We start from the raw sequence: 18,038 nt of genomic DNA on the forward strand, positions 1-18,038 counted from the left end.
ATGTTTCCAAGAGGTTAGACTCTATTCAGGTAGAAGAGACGTTTGTTGCTTAATAAAAGCTTTGTGGATTACTTAGCAAGCCTCGTCATTTGCCTCCCATCGAAAGCAGGAGTGTTCTGAGAAACACGACAGGTGTGAGGTCACCTGTGGCTCTCCAGGTGGACTCTGACTCCTAACAGCCCCTGCCAGCATGGGCAGTGATAAGGAAGGATGGGGTTTGTAGTCCAGCAACATAGACAGGGGCACACGGTCCCTACTCCTGACTTAGAGATAGATCTTTCAAATACTTATGTCCAAAGCAGATGCAATATTTTCCCAACCTGTGGCCTTTCAGGTGTTTTGACTTACAACTCTTGACTTCCATAGCCATTGTTTCTTCTGGCTAGATGTAGACCAAAACTTCTGGAGAGCCAGAGGTTGTGTTATAGGCAGTAAGCCTATATGCACCAGTTGCTGGGGAACATGGGCAGTAGGATGCTGTTGCACCTGTATCCTGCTTGCGGGTCCCCGGTCAACAGCTGGTTGGCCACTGTGTGAACAGAGTGCTGGACTAGATGGACCTTTGGTCCAATACAGCATGGCCCTAATTATGTTCTCATGTATTAGGGATGTCTTGCTTCAATCTAGATTTAAATTGATTTTTTTTACTAGTGTCAGATCAGCTAACAATCTGAAATTGGTTAGTGGGGCATATTTTTTGGGTAATATTTATTTTTTAAAGAAAAGTACGAGTACTTCTATTAGAAGGTTCTTTCGTTCGTGAAGATCTCGACTTGCGTAGGCCAAGATGTAATGTAGTTGCTGTCCTACCCTTACATGGGGATAGCTCAGATCTTCTGTGGTCATCAATGGTTCCCTGCCCACGTTGTCCTTCTGAAAACGGACTACTGTGCTTCGCAACGTACGTGGCAAATTTATCCCTGTAACAAATTGAATCCACTTATGGAAAACTGTAAATGTTAAGAGCTCCTTGTGCAATACCAAGTTGACACGCTGCACACGTTGATTAGGCAGTATTTATTGACGAGATATGTTGTTTTGAATGGAATACATTGTGTTGATACTTGTGAATGGCCTCACTATAATAAATTGTATTTTACATACTGAGGATCTTTGTCTCCATGATTGTCTCTGTATGCTTTTGATGAAGCGGCCCTTTGTCTATTCTGCCAGGTATTCTTAACAGGAAGATACCTTTTGATCTCCTACAGTGTAACCCTACACGTGTCTACTCAGAAATGAGCCTCATTTAGTTCAGTGGAATTTACTCCCCTCTCACTGGTAACTATGTGTAAGATTGCAGCCTTAGGGTGCAATCCTATGCATGTTTAGACAGAAAAAAAGTCCTACAACTCCCAGCATCCCGGATGCTGGGAGTTGTAGGACTTTTTTTCTGTCTAAACATGCATAGGATTGCAGCTTAGCCGGTTATATTTTGGTTGACTAAAAAAGTGGCCCCAATTAAGCAGGCCCTGGATTCATTTAAAACAATGTCTGTTAAATACAAATGCTTATAAAAACTCCATAGGTTAAGGCCCATCTTAAACCAGTTATTCCCTTCTGTGTAAGGGAAGATAGGGACTTCCTCTTTCAAGAATCGGCTTGATGCAACATGTATCAACTCAAGAACAACGAAAGGCTTTTGTTTTTGTTTTTCTTTCGGGTTTTTGGGCTGGAGCCAGGCTGTTCGCTGCGTTTCGATCCCATTGAGATCAGAGTGAAAAATTAGTTATGACAAATTAGTCAGAGGCCCTATTGATTTCTGTGCAACGAATTAACAGCGTGATTCTATGCATGCAAGTCCCATCGAGTTCAAAGGCCTACTTTCCTATACACGTGTTTTAGGATTGCAGCCTTATGCTTGACCCAACTCATGTTTTGGCCTATTAGGGCCCTCTCTGAGCAAGAGCGAGGAAAAGGAATGGCAGCAGCCGCTGCTTTGCTGACTGAGTCGTTCCTGGTGGTCATGTGGATTGGGGCTGGGAAAATGGGCAAACAGATAGGGTGACCATATGAAAAGGAGGACAGGGCTCCCATACCTTTAACAGTTGTATTGAAAAAGGTATTTCAGCAGGTGTCATTTGTATGCATGCAGCACCTGCTAAAAATTCCCCTCTTCATCACAACAGTTCAAGCTGCAGGAGCCCTGCCCTCTTGACCAGATACAAAAGAGGGCAGGGCTCCTGCAGCTTGAACTGTTGTGATGAAGAGGGATACAGGAGCCCATCCCTCCTTTTCATATGGTCACCCTATGGCAGCACCAACAGTGAGGGGAGGGGACCCACTCAAGGCATCTTCCCAAAGCCCTCCCCCCTCCCCAAAACCAGTCACGCACCTTCCCGTCGCCAGAAGCGCAAAGGCGAAGGAAGGCCTCATTGGCGGGTCATTTTGAGACGGAGGTTTGGGATTTATTCTGCCACGTCTCTAGCGAGGCTCATTCCTCACCCACACGTGCAACTCTATCTGCGCTCCCTGGGGGAAAGTGGGACAGAAACATGATTAATATGGTGCATGGATGAAGGATACCCTTTATTTTAAAAACAACATTCTTGGTCAATCTGATGGACGGTGAGGAATCATTAAAGGAGCAGGCAATCTCTTCAGGTCTGCACTGCTTAGAAGTCTTCAACTCATTTTCCCACATGCCCTCTGTGGAACAACATGGTTCAATCCACTGAACAGAGGGCCTGTAGGTCAAATCAAAGATTTATTTCAATCTATTAATTATTTTCTCATTTTTGATTAAGTAATTTGCATAAAAATCATTTAGAAAGTATGTAAAAAGCAGCTGAACAGGGGGAGAAGGCAGGTCACCCACTGCTCCTCTGCTCCAAATCCCTCCTTCACGCCTCTTTCCCCCCTCTCCAGTCTTCCAACACGTAAATAAGCCCTTAATAAATAACACACTAAGATTACTTGAAAAATCATGTCCAACACAGCTCTTGGGCCTAAATATGTACATTAGTTGATCACAGCAATGATGTCAGCACTGAATGCCACATAAAAAGGGATGGATGGTTGGTGGTTTTTTTTTAAAGAAAAACCACGTTTTAGAACAGGAGTGGATCGATTCATCACAAGAAAAACATGGTGGGCTCTACGGTTTGGGCAAGGAAGAAAGTGGAGAGTAACGATGCTGACGAGAAAGCGCACATTGGTCGCAAAGAGGACAAGCGCTCAGACGGTGGATCGTTCTTCAAGGGTAGATAAAAGATCGAGAAGGGCAATCCAACTACTTTTCATGTCAGACTCGCTTCCCAGCTTCCGCCGACCTTCAGCTGTCATCAAACTTAAGCAATTTTTTGAGAAATCAAAACCAACTTTCTAAAGCACCCCACACACATGCTCCCCGCCTAGAAATTCCCAGGACTGAAGCGAAGGCCGCAGACCTTAGCTTTGGTCTCAGTAGGTTGACAACACCGCTAAGCAGGCAGGGAAGGCCATCTCCACAGCAGTGGCAGCAGTAGCAGGCGTTGGCATAGTGACCATTTCTGGAAACGCTGACTTCAGAGAAATCCAGGGCAAGGGCCCTGTTCCCTTCACAGCTCTTTTTTCATTTATTTATTTGTATTTCAAAGACTTCTAGGCCGCCGTTAGGAATATCTATTCCCCACTCCAAAGCAGCATACAAATATGGCAAAGCAGATACGAAAATCAACATTTAGAATAATAAAACAGAAAGAGCAATATGTAATATTTTAATGACATGAATATTATAAACAGGAAAGGCGGACCAATGGCTTATTAAACTCCTGGCCCTCGCTGCCTCCTGTTCAGGAACCTTTTGACTGAGATAAGACAATTATATGCTTTAAAAGGGAATCATGATTAAAAGAAATAAAAACCAACATCCTGGATTTATTATGTCCCAAACAGTAACTTAACATTTCTCTGAAATGATTCTGAAGCATCCCATGCTGCAATCCTATGCTTACCTGTGAGTAAATCTCATTGAACTCAGCGGGGATTACTTCTGAGCAGACAGCTATAGGACTGCAGTGTTTGGGTGGTTGAAAACGTATCCTGAAAAGGGAAAAAAACCAATGCTTTTTAGATTAACATGCAAAAAGCTGTAAAATACATTAGGGATTTTCCAAGTGATAACCACCAAGCCAGGAAGTTTTTTCTAAGTGCTGCATCAGTATCCATTTGCCATATAATAGATTGTGGAACTGTTGCATTGGTTTGGATGATTGAAAGTGTATCCTGAAAATGGAAAAAGAGAACAATTCTTGTAACAATGACATACACAAAACTGAAAAAAATATTTTAGGAGTTTTCCAGGTGCTAACAGCCACCATCATTCCTGGAAGTTTATCCTAAGCTATGAAACATATAATAATAAATATAATAAATAAAGCAGCATCAGAATTCAGTAGCCATATAACAGATTTTGGGAGAATTTGAATTGCAACAAAGCAGAGATGGACAACTTGTGGTTCCCTGGATGTTTTGGCCTACAGCGCTCCTCATAGCCAATTGTGGGGGACGATGGGCATTGTAGGCCAAAACACCTGGAGGACCACATGCAGCCCAGCCCTGCAGTAAGCCTTTAGGGTGACCATGTGAAAAGGAGGACAGGGCTCCTGTATCTTTACAGTTGCACAGAAAAGGAAATTTCAGCAGGTGTCATTTGTATGCATGTCGCTCCTGGTGAAATTTCCTCTTCATCACAACAGTTAAAACTCCAGGAGCTATACTGCAGCTATACTGTGACCAGATTTAAAAGAGGGCAGGGCTCCTGCAGCTTTAACTGTTGTGATGAAGAGGAAATTTCACCAGGTTCTCCATATATACAAATGACACCTGCTGAAATTCCCTTTTCAATATAACTGTTAAAGATACAGGAGCCCTGTCCTCCTTTTCATATGGTCAACTTAAGTAAGCAGATATCTAAGCTGCTATTTGCATATAGAAAATATGGTGGGCTTAATGGGACCAGATGAGTGCTACAACATCTACCTCCTACAGTGAGGAATGGTAGAGCCAACAAAGACATTAAAACAAAGCACATTTCAAGCAGCTGTCTCTTCAGAGGGCAGCCCTAGAAACAACAGGTGGAAATTGCAGAAGACCTCGGGTGAGGTTGCAGATGAGGAGGAAGAGGTAGGGAAAAGCAGCATTGAGGATTCACAAGATGTTGAAGCCTCCCTGCTCTTGCTCACGCAACTCCAGCAGACGATGGCCCTCTTCAGTAGACACCTGAAACCACAGTAGTTAAGGCTTTTTAAACAAAAATTTATTCATTTATTTATTTATTATTTATTGCATTTCTCTACCACCCAATAGCTGAAGCTCTCTGGGAGGTTTACAAAAGCCTTAACCACCATGGTTTATGGTGTCTTCTGAACAGGGCCTATGTGTCTAGTGGAATATCAGCAGGAAGAATGATGGAGAAGCTATGATTTCCTCCATCATTTTTTCTGGGCTGATGGGCATCTGCTGGTAAAGCAGAGGATTTCCAGAGTGCTCCAACATTGGAGGGCTCACTGGATGCCTATAGGATTGCTCCACCCATCAGCAAACCTATAATCCATTAGCTGGAAAGAAGTCCTGCTAAACATAAAGCGTTTTACTTCTGAGAAGAGATATATAGGATTGCACTTTTAATATGTGAAGAGCCATGATGGATCAGACCAAAGACCATCCAGCATTCTGTTCCCAACCTGGCCAACCAGTTGACTATGGGATGCCCACACACAGGACATGAGCTCAATAATATCCTCCCATTTGTGTTCACCAGCAGCTGGTTTTTAGAAGCAGACTGTTTCCCATGCTGAAGGTAATATATAGCCATCATGACTAGTAGTCATTAACAGCCATATCCTCCAAGAGTTTGACTGATCTCCTTTTGAAACTCTTCAATTAAAGCTGTCCAATTGGTTTTTAATCAGCTGTTTAATCAGACCTATTCATAGGTCAGAATATTTGTAATTGATTGGTCCAGGGGGTCCCCAAGCCATTTGGGTCGGTGGATACATTTGCAATTTTGAGAGAGTCATGGGTGCTCTCACAAAATGGCTGCTATGGTGGGCATGGCCAGTGACAAACCACTCATTTCCCAGAAGGCAAAGTGGTGAGAGTATAAAGATGCAATCCTACGCATATTTAGACAGATATAAGTTCTACAATTCCCAGCATGCCTCTGGAGGGGGCAGGGCACCAAGAGACATGCCCACAGGCATTGCACCGCAGACCTCATAACTAATCTAACCTTGACTAAATGCTGTGACAATGGTGTTAAATGATAACAATAAATTAATGGGGCTATCAAATATATAAATATTGGCCAGGGAACCAAAGTGTGGACACTGCAGCTGGCCTAAAGGGGAGCTGCAAATGGTGTCACCCTCTGTCCCATTTACGGAGCATAATTTCCTAAACCAGTATTTGGGCACCTGAGGCAGAAAATCCCACAAGTGCCTCTTTCCCTCTGCAGCAGTTAAAAATACAACAATCCTTTTTTTAAATAACCAACAATTTGATGCTCTTTCAGGACTCCCCAAACCAGCCGCCTGAGGCTGCCTCTTCAACTCTGCCTACCGGCCCGGCCCGACCCGGCAAGTTTGGCGGATCTCTGTCCCATGACACAACCCCCATATTGAGGGCAACGTTTTACTATTGATTGATTTGATTTGTAGCTCGCCCTTTCTACCCAGATATTAAAAAAAGGCACTCAAGGAGGCTCGCCGTCAGAAATAACACTGGAGTAAAACTACAATAAAACAATGCACTAAACCTCTCCAGGCACGTGTGCTCAGGAAGCACCCTTCACACTAGGCACGTGTGTTTAATGCACACCGTCTACACCGGGCCCATGTGTTCAAGGCACACCCTCCACGCCGGGAACGTGTCCAACGCCCATGCTAGGCACATGTGTCCAACGCACTCCCTCCCAGCTAGGCATGGGCGTGCAAAGCGCACCCTCCCTGCTAGGTGCATGGGATCCAATAGCTTGAATGGGGATTTGCCCCAGCTTGCAGGCCCCACTTGATTGGGGGGGTGGCGGTGGCGGGCATAGGGAGTACCTGCGCAGGTGGGCGGCAGCCTTTACCAAGGCTGGGACGCTGCAGATGCCTGCCTGGGCGCCTTGCTATTCCTCTCTCGCCCTGGAAGAGGCAGGCGGCAGTACTGCTGCTCCTCCTCCTTCCCCCCTGCCCAAAGCTCGCTGACTGAACCAGGGAGGCGGAGCCGTTCGCCGAAGCCGGCCGGACACGTGGGCAATCGCGGGGGCGGAGGCGGCGGCGGCGGCTTCTTAGGCAGCGGCAGGCGCCGGTGCGGGGCCCTATTGGAGCCAGCCCCCTCGCCATCCGTCCCTCCCTCCCTCCCTCCTTCCCGTTGCAGCGGCGGCGGCGGCGGCGCAAGAGCGCGAGGCAGGGAAAGGGGCCGCCATGCCGGGCGCGCTGCGAGAGGAGACGGCGCAGCTGCTGGCCGACTACTTCCAGCACCGGCTCGGGGGCGCGGCGCTGCCTCCCGGGCGCACGGCGGAGACGCTGCGGCGGGTGGCCGACGAGCTGGAGAGCCGCGAGCGCGCCTTCTTCCGCGACGCCTGCAGCCCGGCGGCCTTGATGGAGCTGGGCGAGCCGGCCGCCCTGCTGGGCCGGGTGGCGGCGCAGATGGAGGCGGAAGGCGGCCTCAACTGGGGCCGGGTGGTGGCGCTGGTCGTGTTCGCCGGGAACCTGGCGGCGGCGCTGGCCGAGCGGGGGGACCGCGGCGAGACGGGCGCTGTGGCCGAGGCGCTGGCCGCCTACTTGGCCGGGGAGAAGCGCGAGTGGATGGAGGCGCACGGCGGATGGGTAAGAGCGGGGCCGGCGGGCGGGCGGGGCGGGGGCGCGGGAGACCCCCTTCGGCCCTCCGGCTCGCCGTTCTTCGCGCGCCCACGGACCCAGCCAAGCCCTTTCTCTCCCCGGCCAGCAATGGCTGCGCTTCCGTCGCTGATCGGGCCTTGGGCGCATTCCCTGCGCTAGCCTCCCCCCCTTCCCCAATCCCGATGCCGAAGGCGGAGATGGAAAGACCGGGCGCCTCGCTCCTCCGGCGGCGCTCCCGAGGGCGAAGGCGCGCCCGTCCGTCCGTCCGTTTCTAGAACGGGCGGCTCCGTTCTGGCTCCTCTTTCTTTTCCTAAGCTTTGGGGGGGCGGCGGCGGCGGGGTGGGGGGAGACCGGGGTGTGCGTGCCTTATTGTGCAATCGCGAACTCGCCTGATGCGTCCCCCACCCCGCCGCCGCCGCCGCCCCCCGCTCGCTGTCCTGCTCCGATTGCAGCCATCCTCTTGCACGACCTCCTTTTCTCCTCCTCCTCCGCCCCTCCCGGGCTTGGATGCTTCCTCTTCGCTGTGAATGACCTTGGCCAAAAACCGCCTCTCCGGCTGAACTTCTCGCTCCTACGCTTTCGTATCCACGCCATCTCCCCCTCCCCGCGAAGAAGGCTTCAAGTCGAATCCGGTTTCTGGGCCGGCCGGCCAGCCTCCCCCCACCCCCTTTGATGCCCCCTCCCCCACCCCACCCCTTCGCTGCAGACCCCAAGGGGAGCCGCAAGCAGGGCAAGGAAGGGGGAGGGGTGACTGCGAGTTACATCAGGGAGGCCTGGATAATTTTTTCCCATATAAGGGAAGCAGAAGACGGTGACAAACCGTGAGAAGTTGCCTTAGAAAGGGCTTTGATTGGAGTCTGCACCCTTCCGCCCCCCCCCCCGCCCGCCGCTTCCATCTCCCTCTTTCTATGGGCTTTGTCCCTTTAAATTATGCTGGCTGTGCGTCTTGGGTCTTGCCACAGCCGAATTGTTCATTGCTGTATGGGGAGGTTTGGGGCAGCTCTGCTATTGGGGTGACTGACTGACTGCAGATCTGTCCGGCAGGCTGGCTGTAGGCTGGGCTGAAGGCGCCCGACACCTGCCCTTGAGATCAGTTGTGCAAACAAATACAGGGGCTTGACCTTCACAACATTGGCTGGGTGCCGACAGAGCCGGGGATTCTTTAGGAAGGAGCTGGGTGGCAGAAGGTGAGGAAGAGCCTTCTGCCACAGTGTGGTGTAGTGGTTAGAGCGTTGGACTGGGACTGCAGAGATCTAGGCTCTAGCTGCCATTTGGCTGTGAAGCTTACTGGGCCAGCTCTGACTTTCAGCCTTACCTTCCTCCCAGGGGTGTGGTGAGCTTAAACTGGAGAGGAGGGGGATCATATCAGCCACTTCGGGGTCCTTGGGAGAAGAAGAAAGGAGGTATCTAAATGTAATAATTAAAAAATTAAGGCACCCTGCAAATGCCCCTTGAGCCTTTAGGGTGCTTGGCTGTGGATTTTCCCCAGGCCTCCATGGGACGCTTGGCCTTTTAAAACAAAACCCAGAACCCAGCTTCCAAGAAAGGCAAGCAAAATTCGCATAGATGTGTGGAATTCAGGAATCTGTGGCTTGGCTTTGTGGATAGCAGTGGTCATTAGGTGTCTAGCTTGCTTTGCTGCTGACTCCTTGTGGTTTACCTGTGAACGGCTTAACATGTTCAGAAAACTCTTGGCCCAAGCCCTGTTGTGTGTAGTAAGGAGGCAATGCACTCTGTTAATAATCCTCTCAGTGACAAGCTCCAGAGCGTGTGTGTGTGTGTGTAGTGTTCTGCTAGTGCAGGCTCCTCTCTCCCACAACATTCCCCTCTAATTGGGAATGACAGGATGCAGGACAGCTGTGGTGTCCAGAGGCCGCTCCTGCAGATGTGACTTGGTGCACCAAACGTGGTGATCTCACCTACCTGCACTGCAGAGGGCTCCCCAGTGAGGCTTGCTGGCTTGCATAGACGTCAGGTGCGCCCTTTGGACAGCATCTCCACTTGCTGGGTGATCAGCTATTCAGAGCAGTCGGTCTTCACAATGAAACTTCAAAGGCGTAGGAACTTTGGCTGGGCGACCGATGCTGACAGAGGCAGGTGCAACGCAGCTGCCCTGCGTCATGGCGTTCCCAGTCCTCGAGGAAGGGGAGGTGCACTGGGAATTCCGATGAACTTGTCCAAGGAAAGCGAGAACCCAGCATGTACTAGAATGGAAAATGCACAGACACAACCCGCAGCCCTCTGTGGTACGCACCGTGGGAAAGGCAGGTGCCAGTGTGTCCCGAGTCAAAGGAGGGTTAGCTGTGGGGTCCTAGCCCTGGGTCTTATGGAGCACTGGGCATCTCTTGTTCAAAAGGTGCATGCATTTCATAACTAGTGATGAGACCCTTGGTGCTATGGCCAGATGGTGTTGAAAGAAAAGGGGGTGAGAGAAGGCATCGTGTTGTGTTGCAGTGGTCCGTGTGTTGACCTACAGCTGTGATGGTGAATGTGCAATCCCTTGTTCTCCGTTCATTGACTATGCTGGCTTAGGGTCGGTGGGCGTTTCAGCCCAGCAAGGGCAGTCCGACGTTCCCCCACCAGCACCCCTCTCTCAAGGCTTCTAGGGCGCCTTGAGAGAGGGGTGCTGGTGGCTGGCAAATGTCTAAATGCCTCTTCTTCATCCAAATGCAGCTGGAAAGACACCTGCCTCTTGAAGAGTGGGGTGGAAAGTGTGAGCTGGTCTCTAGGTAGCGTCTGGGTTGTTCCCAATGGACTTGATCTCATGGAAAAATGAAGTTGTGTCCTTTGGCAGTCTTGGGTTCTACAGAAAGGGCTCCTTCTCCAATGGTACTGATAGGGGGTCTCCCTGTTGTGTCCGGACCTTGACCAATGAAAGAACAATCCAGATGATCCTCTCTGTCTCTCTCTTTCGATATATATGGTAGAAGGTGCTCTCTGAGACATCCTTCCCCAACGGGTGTCCTCCAGATGTGTTGGACTGCAACTCCCATCATTCCCTGGCTGGGAATGATGGGAGTTGCAATCCAACACATCTGGAGGACACCAGGTTGGGAAAGGTTGCTCTAAGGGATCTGGAACTCTGCCTGTTGGGGGGTTTTAAGCGTCAAAGCCAGCATTCCCAGGAAGCAAACAGGAACCAATGGAGATGGCAGAAGTTGTAACACCGATGCTCTACCATCAGCCTGGAACACGAGCTGCATTCTTGACCAGCTGATGCCGTCAAGGGCAAACCCATGTAAAACGCCATAAGGTGGGCCCGATAAAGTCTTAATTTGGTCCAGCGTTGGATGTCGTGCAGGTGCCTGATGGTGTTGAAAGGCAGAGGAGACACTGGGAAGTAAATGTGCTGAAGGTGTGCTGTTTTAGGAGATCTAGGCTGCAGTCCTGGGCATGCACTTACCTGAGAGTAAGTCTCATTGCATTAAAGGGGGCTTCCAATGCGACATGCATAGCATTGCATGGTTGGTGAAGGAAGCAATAACCCCGGAGGACGTGAAGTACTTTGTAATTTATTGCTCAGCATGGAATGAGTTGTATAAATACACCAGCCAGTAACAACAAACTATGAATGATGATTTGGGGCTACAGGCATTGTCCATGAAGCAGGGTTGGATATATGGTACAAAACGGAGCTTATCGGATTTCACTTTTAAATAAGCCTCCAGGTTTCCAGTTCAGGGAGATGCCTCAGAAGCTTGGGATTCCAGAGGTCCATGGCTGGAGGCCCTGTGCTCTGTGAAGCTCCTGGTCCCCTCCCCATCACTTAGAGCAGCCTTCCCCAACCTGGTTGGACTGCAGCTCCCTAGCTAGCATGGGGATTGTGGGAGTTGCAGGCCAGCCCATCATGCTAGGGATAGAGGTGGGAGGACTTGGAGGTGGCCATTAAGTTCAACCTGAGCTTGGCCCACGTTGGCCTCCAAGAACCAATGTGAAATGATGGAGCCACTGCTGTCTGTCATTGGACAGTGTCGGTGTAGAAGTCCTCCCATGGCTACATCCTGCCTGCTTTATCGGGACAGGGGAGTTCTTTGGCACTTCTAATAAACGTGGCCAAGCTGATGTTGGAAACTCCCGATGGTATGCGCCAATGTTCATGTGCCCTGAGTGCCTTCTTCCTTGATGTCTAAGCCCAACTTGACCCCCCCCCCCAGGTGTGCTAGACTTCAACTCCTCACAATTCCCAGTCATGCTGGCTAGGCATGACGGGTTGCAGTCTGACACATCTGGAGAGCACCGTGTTGGGGAAGGCTTTTCTAGCCTGTAATCAGCGAAGCTGTGAAACGTTGAAATGCCTTGCTTGGAATGTATCACCCAAGGCAATCTGATGGAGTCATGAGCCACAGGTTCAGTTCCGTGGAACTGTGGGGCTTCCCCTGTCAAGCTCTTGGGTCTTTCGCCTGAGTGGTGGGGGTGGAGTAGGATCAGCGTGTCGCTGTCATCTCTCAACAAGCCTGTAGGCTGAACCTGTGGCTATCAAAGCAGACTGTGAAAGGTCCTTTGGACTTTTGAGTTTCTAGTTCAGCCAAAAACTGCTAGTGGAGGTCTTGGCTTCTCTGCCCTCTCATACCCACCCAAGAACATAGTTTGCTCTCGTGGGGGCCTTGGCTGACTTTCCCATTGATCTTCCTGGGTCGAGACAGCTCCACCAACAAAACCCTTTGTTTTGTCTTGGGATAGGATCAGAACTCAGGAGAATATTTCACATTCTTCAGCGTTTGGAATCTTTCCAGACCTTGTTTATATCTCCAGAAGTTCAGCCCATTATATTTTTACTCGATAAGAGGCCAGTTTAGGAATCCAGCAAGTTAAAATCACTTGTGTTTGTTTGTTTGATAGCTCTGAGCAAAACCAACCTTTCTCTGGAATGTTACCGGGGGGGGGGGGGAATGGGACCATTACCAAAGTGCACAAAAGTGGCTGGAGGAGAAACATCCCTCGGAATAGCTTTTCCTCTTCTTCTGGCCTCAGCAGAGGCACTAGCTGAAGGCTACAGACGCTTCTCTGTGCTCATGTTAACTGTGAGTTTCTTTCTCCCTCCCACTCCAGTATAGGGTTTCTTGTGGTCCTCACCATTGTTGACTGGGTGCTGGTTAAAACCTCTGCCAGGAATGTGAATAGTCAACTTCAAAGCAACTATTTCTCACAGTACCGAGGGTAAAGAATACATAGAAACCTGCATTCAGTTCTCAGTTTTCAAACAGGCCCATTGGAGGGAAAGTCAGCCTATTCAAAAATGCCTCTCTGCTGGATGGGAATTCCGTCCGCTCCTTTCCCGCCTAGCATCTCTGTAATCATATTCTGCCGTCGACCAGTGCCCCAAAGCCCCTACACAAAGGAGGCATAAAAGAATTTATTGGACAAAAGCTTATTTTCTAACCCGTGAAAGGTGTAATGAGAAACGACTTCCCAGCTAGACACAAGGATCTGTTTTGAAGCTGGCGAACCCGTCTGTGGTGCGTGATCCTTTAAGAACGTAAGAGCCGTGCTGGGTCCTACCAAGGGTGCGTCTTCTCCAGCGTTCTGTTCCCACGGTGGCCAACCAGCGGCCTGTGGGAAACGCGCAAGCAGGACGTGAGTGCAGTGGCACCCTCCTGCTTGCGTTACCGACAACTGGTGTCCGTAGGCATAGTGCCTCTGATACTGGAGGTGGTGTATAGCCATCCGGACTAGGAGCCATTGATCGCCTTCTCCATGAATTTAAAGGGCTGCTGGTGCAGGGTATTTCCCCTATGTGGGGACGGGAGGGAAACATGTGCATACTTCTGTGTGAGTCACATGTCTTTGGATGACACTGTGCCTAGCATTTTCCAACACGTGTATGTGGTTGTCATACTCACGTGCCTTTCATGGGTGTGTCTTTATCTGTGCTCTCCCTGTAAACAAAGCTCAAAAGCAACAACCCATGGGAGGTAGTCCTGAATCTGAAATATCCTGATCTATTTGAATCCCACTGGGATCGAGTACACGGCAGTTCCGTAACTTTATATCCCAGTTGCCAATAATGTTGTCCATGTTCCAGGAGACTGCAGGTGGATGTGGTTGCTGTTGGTGGATACAGGAAGTTGAAGCTTTGTGCGGGTACCTCATTATGATGCCGGCTTCCATGGCAGACAATGGGATTCCAATGGGCTTGCTACATTATGACCCTAACGTGGAAGCAAGTCTCTTTGATCTTGGCCGCTTGGAACATTCAGGCGCAAATCCAAAACCAACATATGTGCCCTTCTGTTAACTGTCAGAACTTTGGTCCCATGAATTCTTGCTACCACCCAAGACTACAGGTTGGAATCTAAATGTCTGCAAATACAAAAGCATAATCTTCTTTTTGAACCTGGGTCACAGCAGGAAGCATTATTTATTTATTTGTTCAAATTATTTGCATACTACCTTCCTATAAAAGCCACGAAGCTGGTTTCAAGACAATTAAAACACGCAGACATTTAAAGCTGGCATTAAATGGTTAACGAAACAGGTGGAGTTTAAATACAAAGCTTGGGCGTAGGCCTGCTGCCTGCCTTAATTTCATTTGGAGCCTTGTGGTTTCCTTTTTTTAATTATAAAGCAAGTCTTCTTTGTACTTTGAAATCATCCAGCAAAACTCACTCCTGGTCAGTCTAGAACAGTTCTGAACTGGATAGTTTCTTAATGGCGGTGAAATGGGGAGTGGGCATCTGGGTTTCGATCCAAAACTTATAACCTTTGATGTTTGTATATTCTGCTTGGGAATAGTATGACGCTCATTCATATGACTCTGAAAGGTGACGGGCCTAATTTTGCCCCCCTCCATAGAAGAATGAGGGTCCGACTTCTCTTCTGTAGGCAGCCCACCTGAATGCTAATCATCCTGCAGCAGCTGCCGGCGGAAAGTGTAAACTGACATTCAGTGCAAAATGCACCCATTGTTTGTGCAAATTAAAGTGTAAAGAACAAAGTTCCGGAAGAAATTAAGAGCATAACTCATTTGCATAGACAGCTGCCGAATAGGAGTTCAAACATTGCCATCTGGAGTCATATTACTGCCATTCTTGATTATTCAGAATAAACATCTGAGAGTACAGCTGCCGGTTCTTTTCTTGCATAGGTCAACCCTGAATTGAGGGGCTCCCAGGGCTGAAGGAGCAGATAACGCACAGAGGGAAGATGGTTGGGGTGGGCAGGATGCAGACTTCCATTCTGGAGTGGAATTTCTGGGTTTCAGCACTATGCGCATTTTTCGATTTCTGTAGCTGGTGAGACAGCCATCTAATGTGCACTTGCAAAGTCCTCACCTTATTTGGTGTAGCTGCCGTTCATTCACGTTCAGTTTGCACGTGTACCCAAGATCTCTTCCTAGTTCCACTTAATTTTGTGCAGTACTAAATTGCACAAACAGCTTAATGTTTGATCCACTACATTGTAACTACGTTGGGCAGCGGCGGACTTAAACTTTGGTACAAATCTACACACACCCCTTGGTTACTTGCCAAGTCCACCTTGGGGTGGGAGAATCACTTTCTCTGCGGCTGTTAGTTTTCCTTGGCTTTTAGGGTTGATTTCTATTGTTAGAAAATGCGTCACTTGCGGCTTAATTTATTATCTGCTTCCCCTTTAGTGACTTGTTTGAACCAATACAGCAAGGGTGGGAACCTCTTTCAACCTGCGGGCCAAATTAAATTTCGGGGAAGCTCTTGCATTCCAGTGCTGGGTGGGGGACCAAGATACAAAAAAATACCAGTGTATTGTAGCTTCATGCTCTTACTGACAGTAACTAAGCCTTAGCAAAGGCTTTCAACTTTTAACAGTGCACAGGAGCTGGGTAAACAGCAAACGATTCAGTGGTTGAGGAAAAGGGGCGGGGCCAGGGGGCGGGGCTGTCTAGGAACCCCAGGTGGGTTGGATTTGGCACACCGGGCTGAGTTTCCCCGTCCCCGCAATACAGAGTCTGGTGGTTATAGAATAACCCACGTCACAGTCGTTAATTGCTTTAATAGATTTGTCTTGCTCTTCTTCCTTGGGTGGAACTTGCAATAACTATCGTCAGTTGTCTGTCGTATTTAAAAATAAGAAAAGAACTAAGGCTGTGTTTTTATACCAGTGGCTTCTGCCAAATAGGCCTGGCTCAAGATCTTTGCTCTTTCCTTTTTCTAGGATGGCTTCTATCACTTCTTCAATAAGCACGGCTCTGATGCAGCTGACCAGAACAGCACCATAAGCAACGCTATCATGGCGGCAGCAGGATTCGGCCTGGCGGGATTGGCGTTTCTCTTGGCTGTGCGATAAGACTCCCGTTGGTGGGCTTGACGCTACGCAGGGTGGGTGGGCGCTCTCGACTAGAACTGCCAACGTACCAGCGAAGAGTCCATTCTATATTTCTATGATGGTCGGAAGACAGAAGCAAATATATATATATATATATTTTTAACTCGAGCTGGAGCAGGACACTTAAAGCACACCCAATTCCGGCAGCACCCATGGAAACAAAAATGCCACTTAATAACGTGCTGAGACTGGACATCTTCTGGATCTTGGTGTGAGAGCTGCAAAGTGTCGCAGACGGTTCGTCCCCGAGAACTGCTGAGTGCTGGATGTTACGCTAAATGTTAATGGTGGGCTTGCAATGGAACCCAAATGAAGACAAGTTTGGATTCCTTCTTAGTGTGTGTGCGTGTATGGTGGTAGGGGGGGGGGGGAGGGAGGAGGGGAGGGAGGGAGGGAAATGTTGCCTTGTGAAATGTGAGCCAGTATTAACAAGAATGAAGAGCTTAACTCCACCTGTGGTGCAATGCAAGCAGTACTGAGGCATGTTCTGTCCAGCAGTGAGATCCATGTTGCACAGAGCATTATAGCTTACATGTTTTTGTTATAATGACATTAGTATAAGTTACACTACAAGTAGGTGACAAGAATGTTGATACCAAAACAGTCAAGGCTGCCGAACCAGTTCTTAACTGAAGTGAGTTTAACTATTGAAAAACCTTTTAAAACTTGGTATATTTGGAAGTCCATTGAAGGCTGGGATTTCTGTGGATTTCCTGTCAAATCCAGAAACTCCATATAACTTAATATATTTTTGAAGTATTTATCATTGTATAATACTGGTAGCTGGTTAACATCTATTTTTGTTAAATTCCATTTTTTAATAAAAAAAAAAGGCTCTCACATTGCTTCCTTGGCTGTACCTGTCCTATACCTTGTTAACAGTTCTAGTTTTGGTATCTGCTATACTGTGTATTGTAAAAAAAAAAATGTCTTCAGAAGTGTTCCGTGTCCTTTCCTTTAGCTTGTACAGTTTTAATATGTGAATAAACATAACTGAATATTTTTATTTTAAATGAGCATGCATTCTTGGCTTGACCGGACTTTCCCTGGAATATTTTTTTAGCGGTCCAAGAATGGTCTGCTTCCTTTGGCAAATACATGCTTGTGGAGGCTGCCTTCTGGGGGAAAAGGAACCCATACACAGTTTGTGCCGTACTTCTTTTGTTTGCTATAGGTGGAGTCGATGCTATCATTTTAACTTTCATGTTTCTGCAAGCAGCAAGCTTGGCTTAACCTGACATCATCCTCACGGGTGCAGGGCAAACTCTTCTAGCTAGCTTGTCTGCTGCTTACAGCGTTGGTTAATTCTCCAATGCATGTTTTTTTTTTCTGAAAGATTACATGCAGTTGTGGATGTGGTACATAGTCAGGTGACTAGCACCAGGTTTGAAGACTTTTTCTTTTTGGCTAGGGATGTCTGCTCCGCAGATCAGGTATAGAGTTAGCAAGGAGCTTGTTTATCCTGGTGTTGTGGTCCTATGAAAGCGAGGAGATGCATGTATGGGGATACAGTTGCTGGAGCACAACTTGTTGACCATGGGCATGTCTAGACAGTGCGATATCCCGTGGATCATCCCTGTGCGTCCACATGATGTACAGGGGATCCCGAAGGGAAGATCCGTGCATTTCCCCGGGATATTGCCCTACACTTTTGTCCCAGTTTTTCCCACGGTCCTGGGATGATCCCGAGACTGTGGGACGTGTGGGCAGCCATCCCAGTTTATCCCGGCTCCTCACAAGTAAACACGAGCTGGGAACTGGGCACACAATGGGGGAGCGGGATTATTATTTTTAAAAAACTAACCTTAGTGATGGAGCACTCGTGTGCTCATTTTCGATAAAAATAATAATCCCCAAATGGTGGGCGTGACGTCCTCTTCCTCCCGGGAGTAGACTGAGGGGAGGGGATCTTGCGATCATATCGCGAGA

The 18,038-nt window shown here is 48.5% G+C and overlaps 1 protein-coding gene across 1 annotated transcript; it reads left to right on the forward strand.

Moving 5' to 3' along the window:
• The first annotated feature begins 7,391 nt into the window (after positions 1–7,391).
• On the forward strand, positions 7,392–16,473 carry BCL2L10 (BCL2 like 10). Its single transcript, XM_063142525.1, has 2 exons — positions 7,392–7,796; positions 15,939–16,473. Exons 1-2 carry the CDS (start codon positions 7,392–7,394, stop codon positions 16,068–16,070), a joined length of 537 nt encoding a protein of 178 aa, XP_062998595.1. The 3' UTR covers positions 16,071–16,473.
• Positions 16,474–18,038: the final 1,565 nt, after the last annotated feature.

This window comes from Elgaria multicarinata, chromosome 16 (assembly GCF_023053635.1).
Source record: "Elgaria multicarinata webbii isolate HBS135686 ecotype San Diego chromosome 16, rElgMul1.1.pri, whole genome shotgun sequence".
NCBI lineage: Eukaryota > Metazoa > Chordata > Lepidosauria > Squamata > Anguidae > Elgaria > Elgaria multicarinata.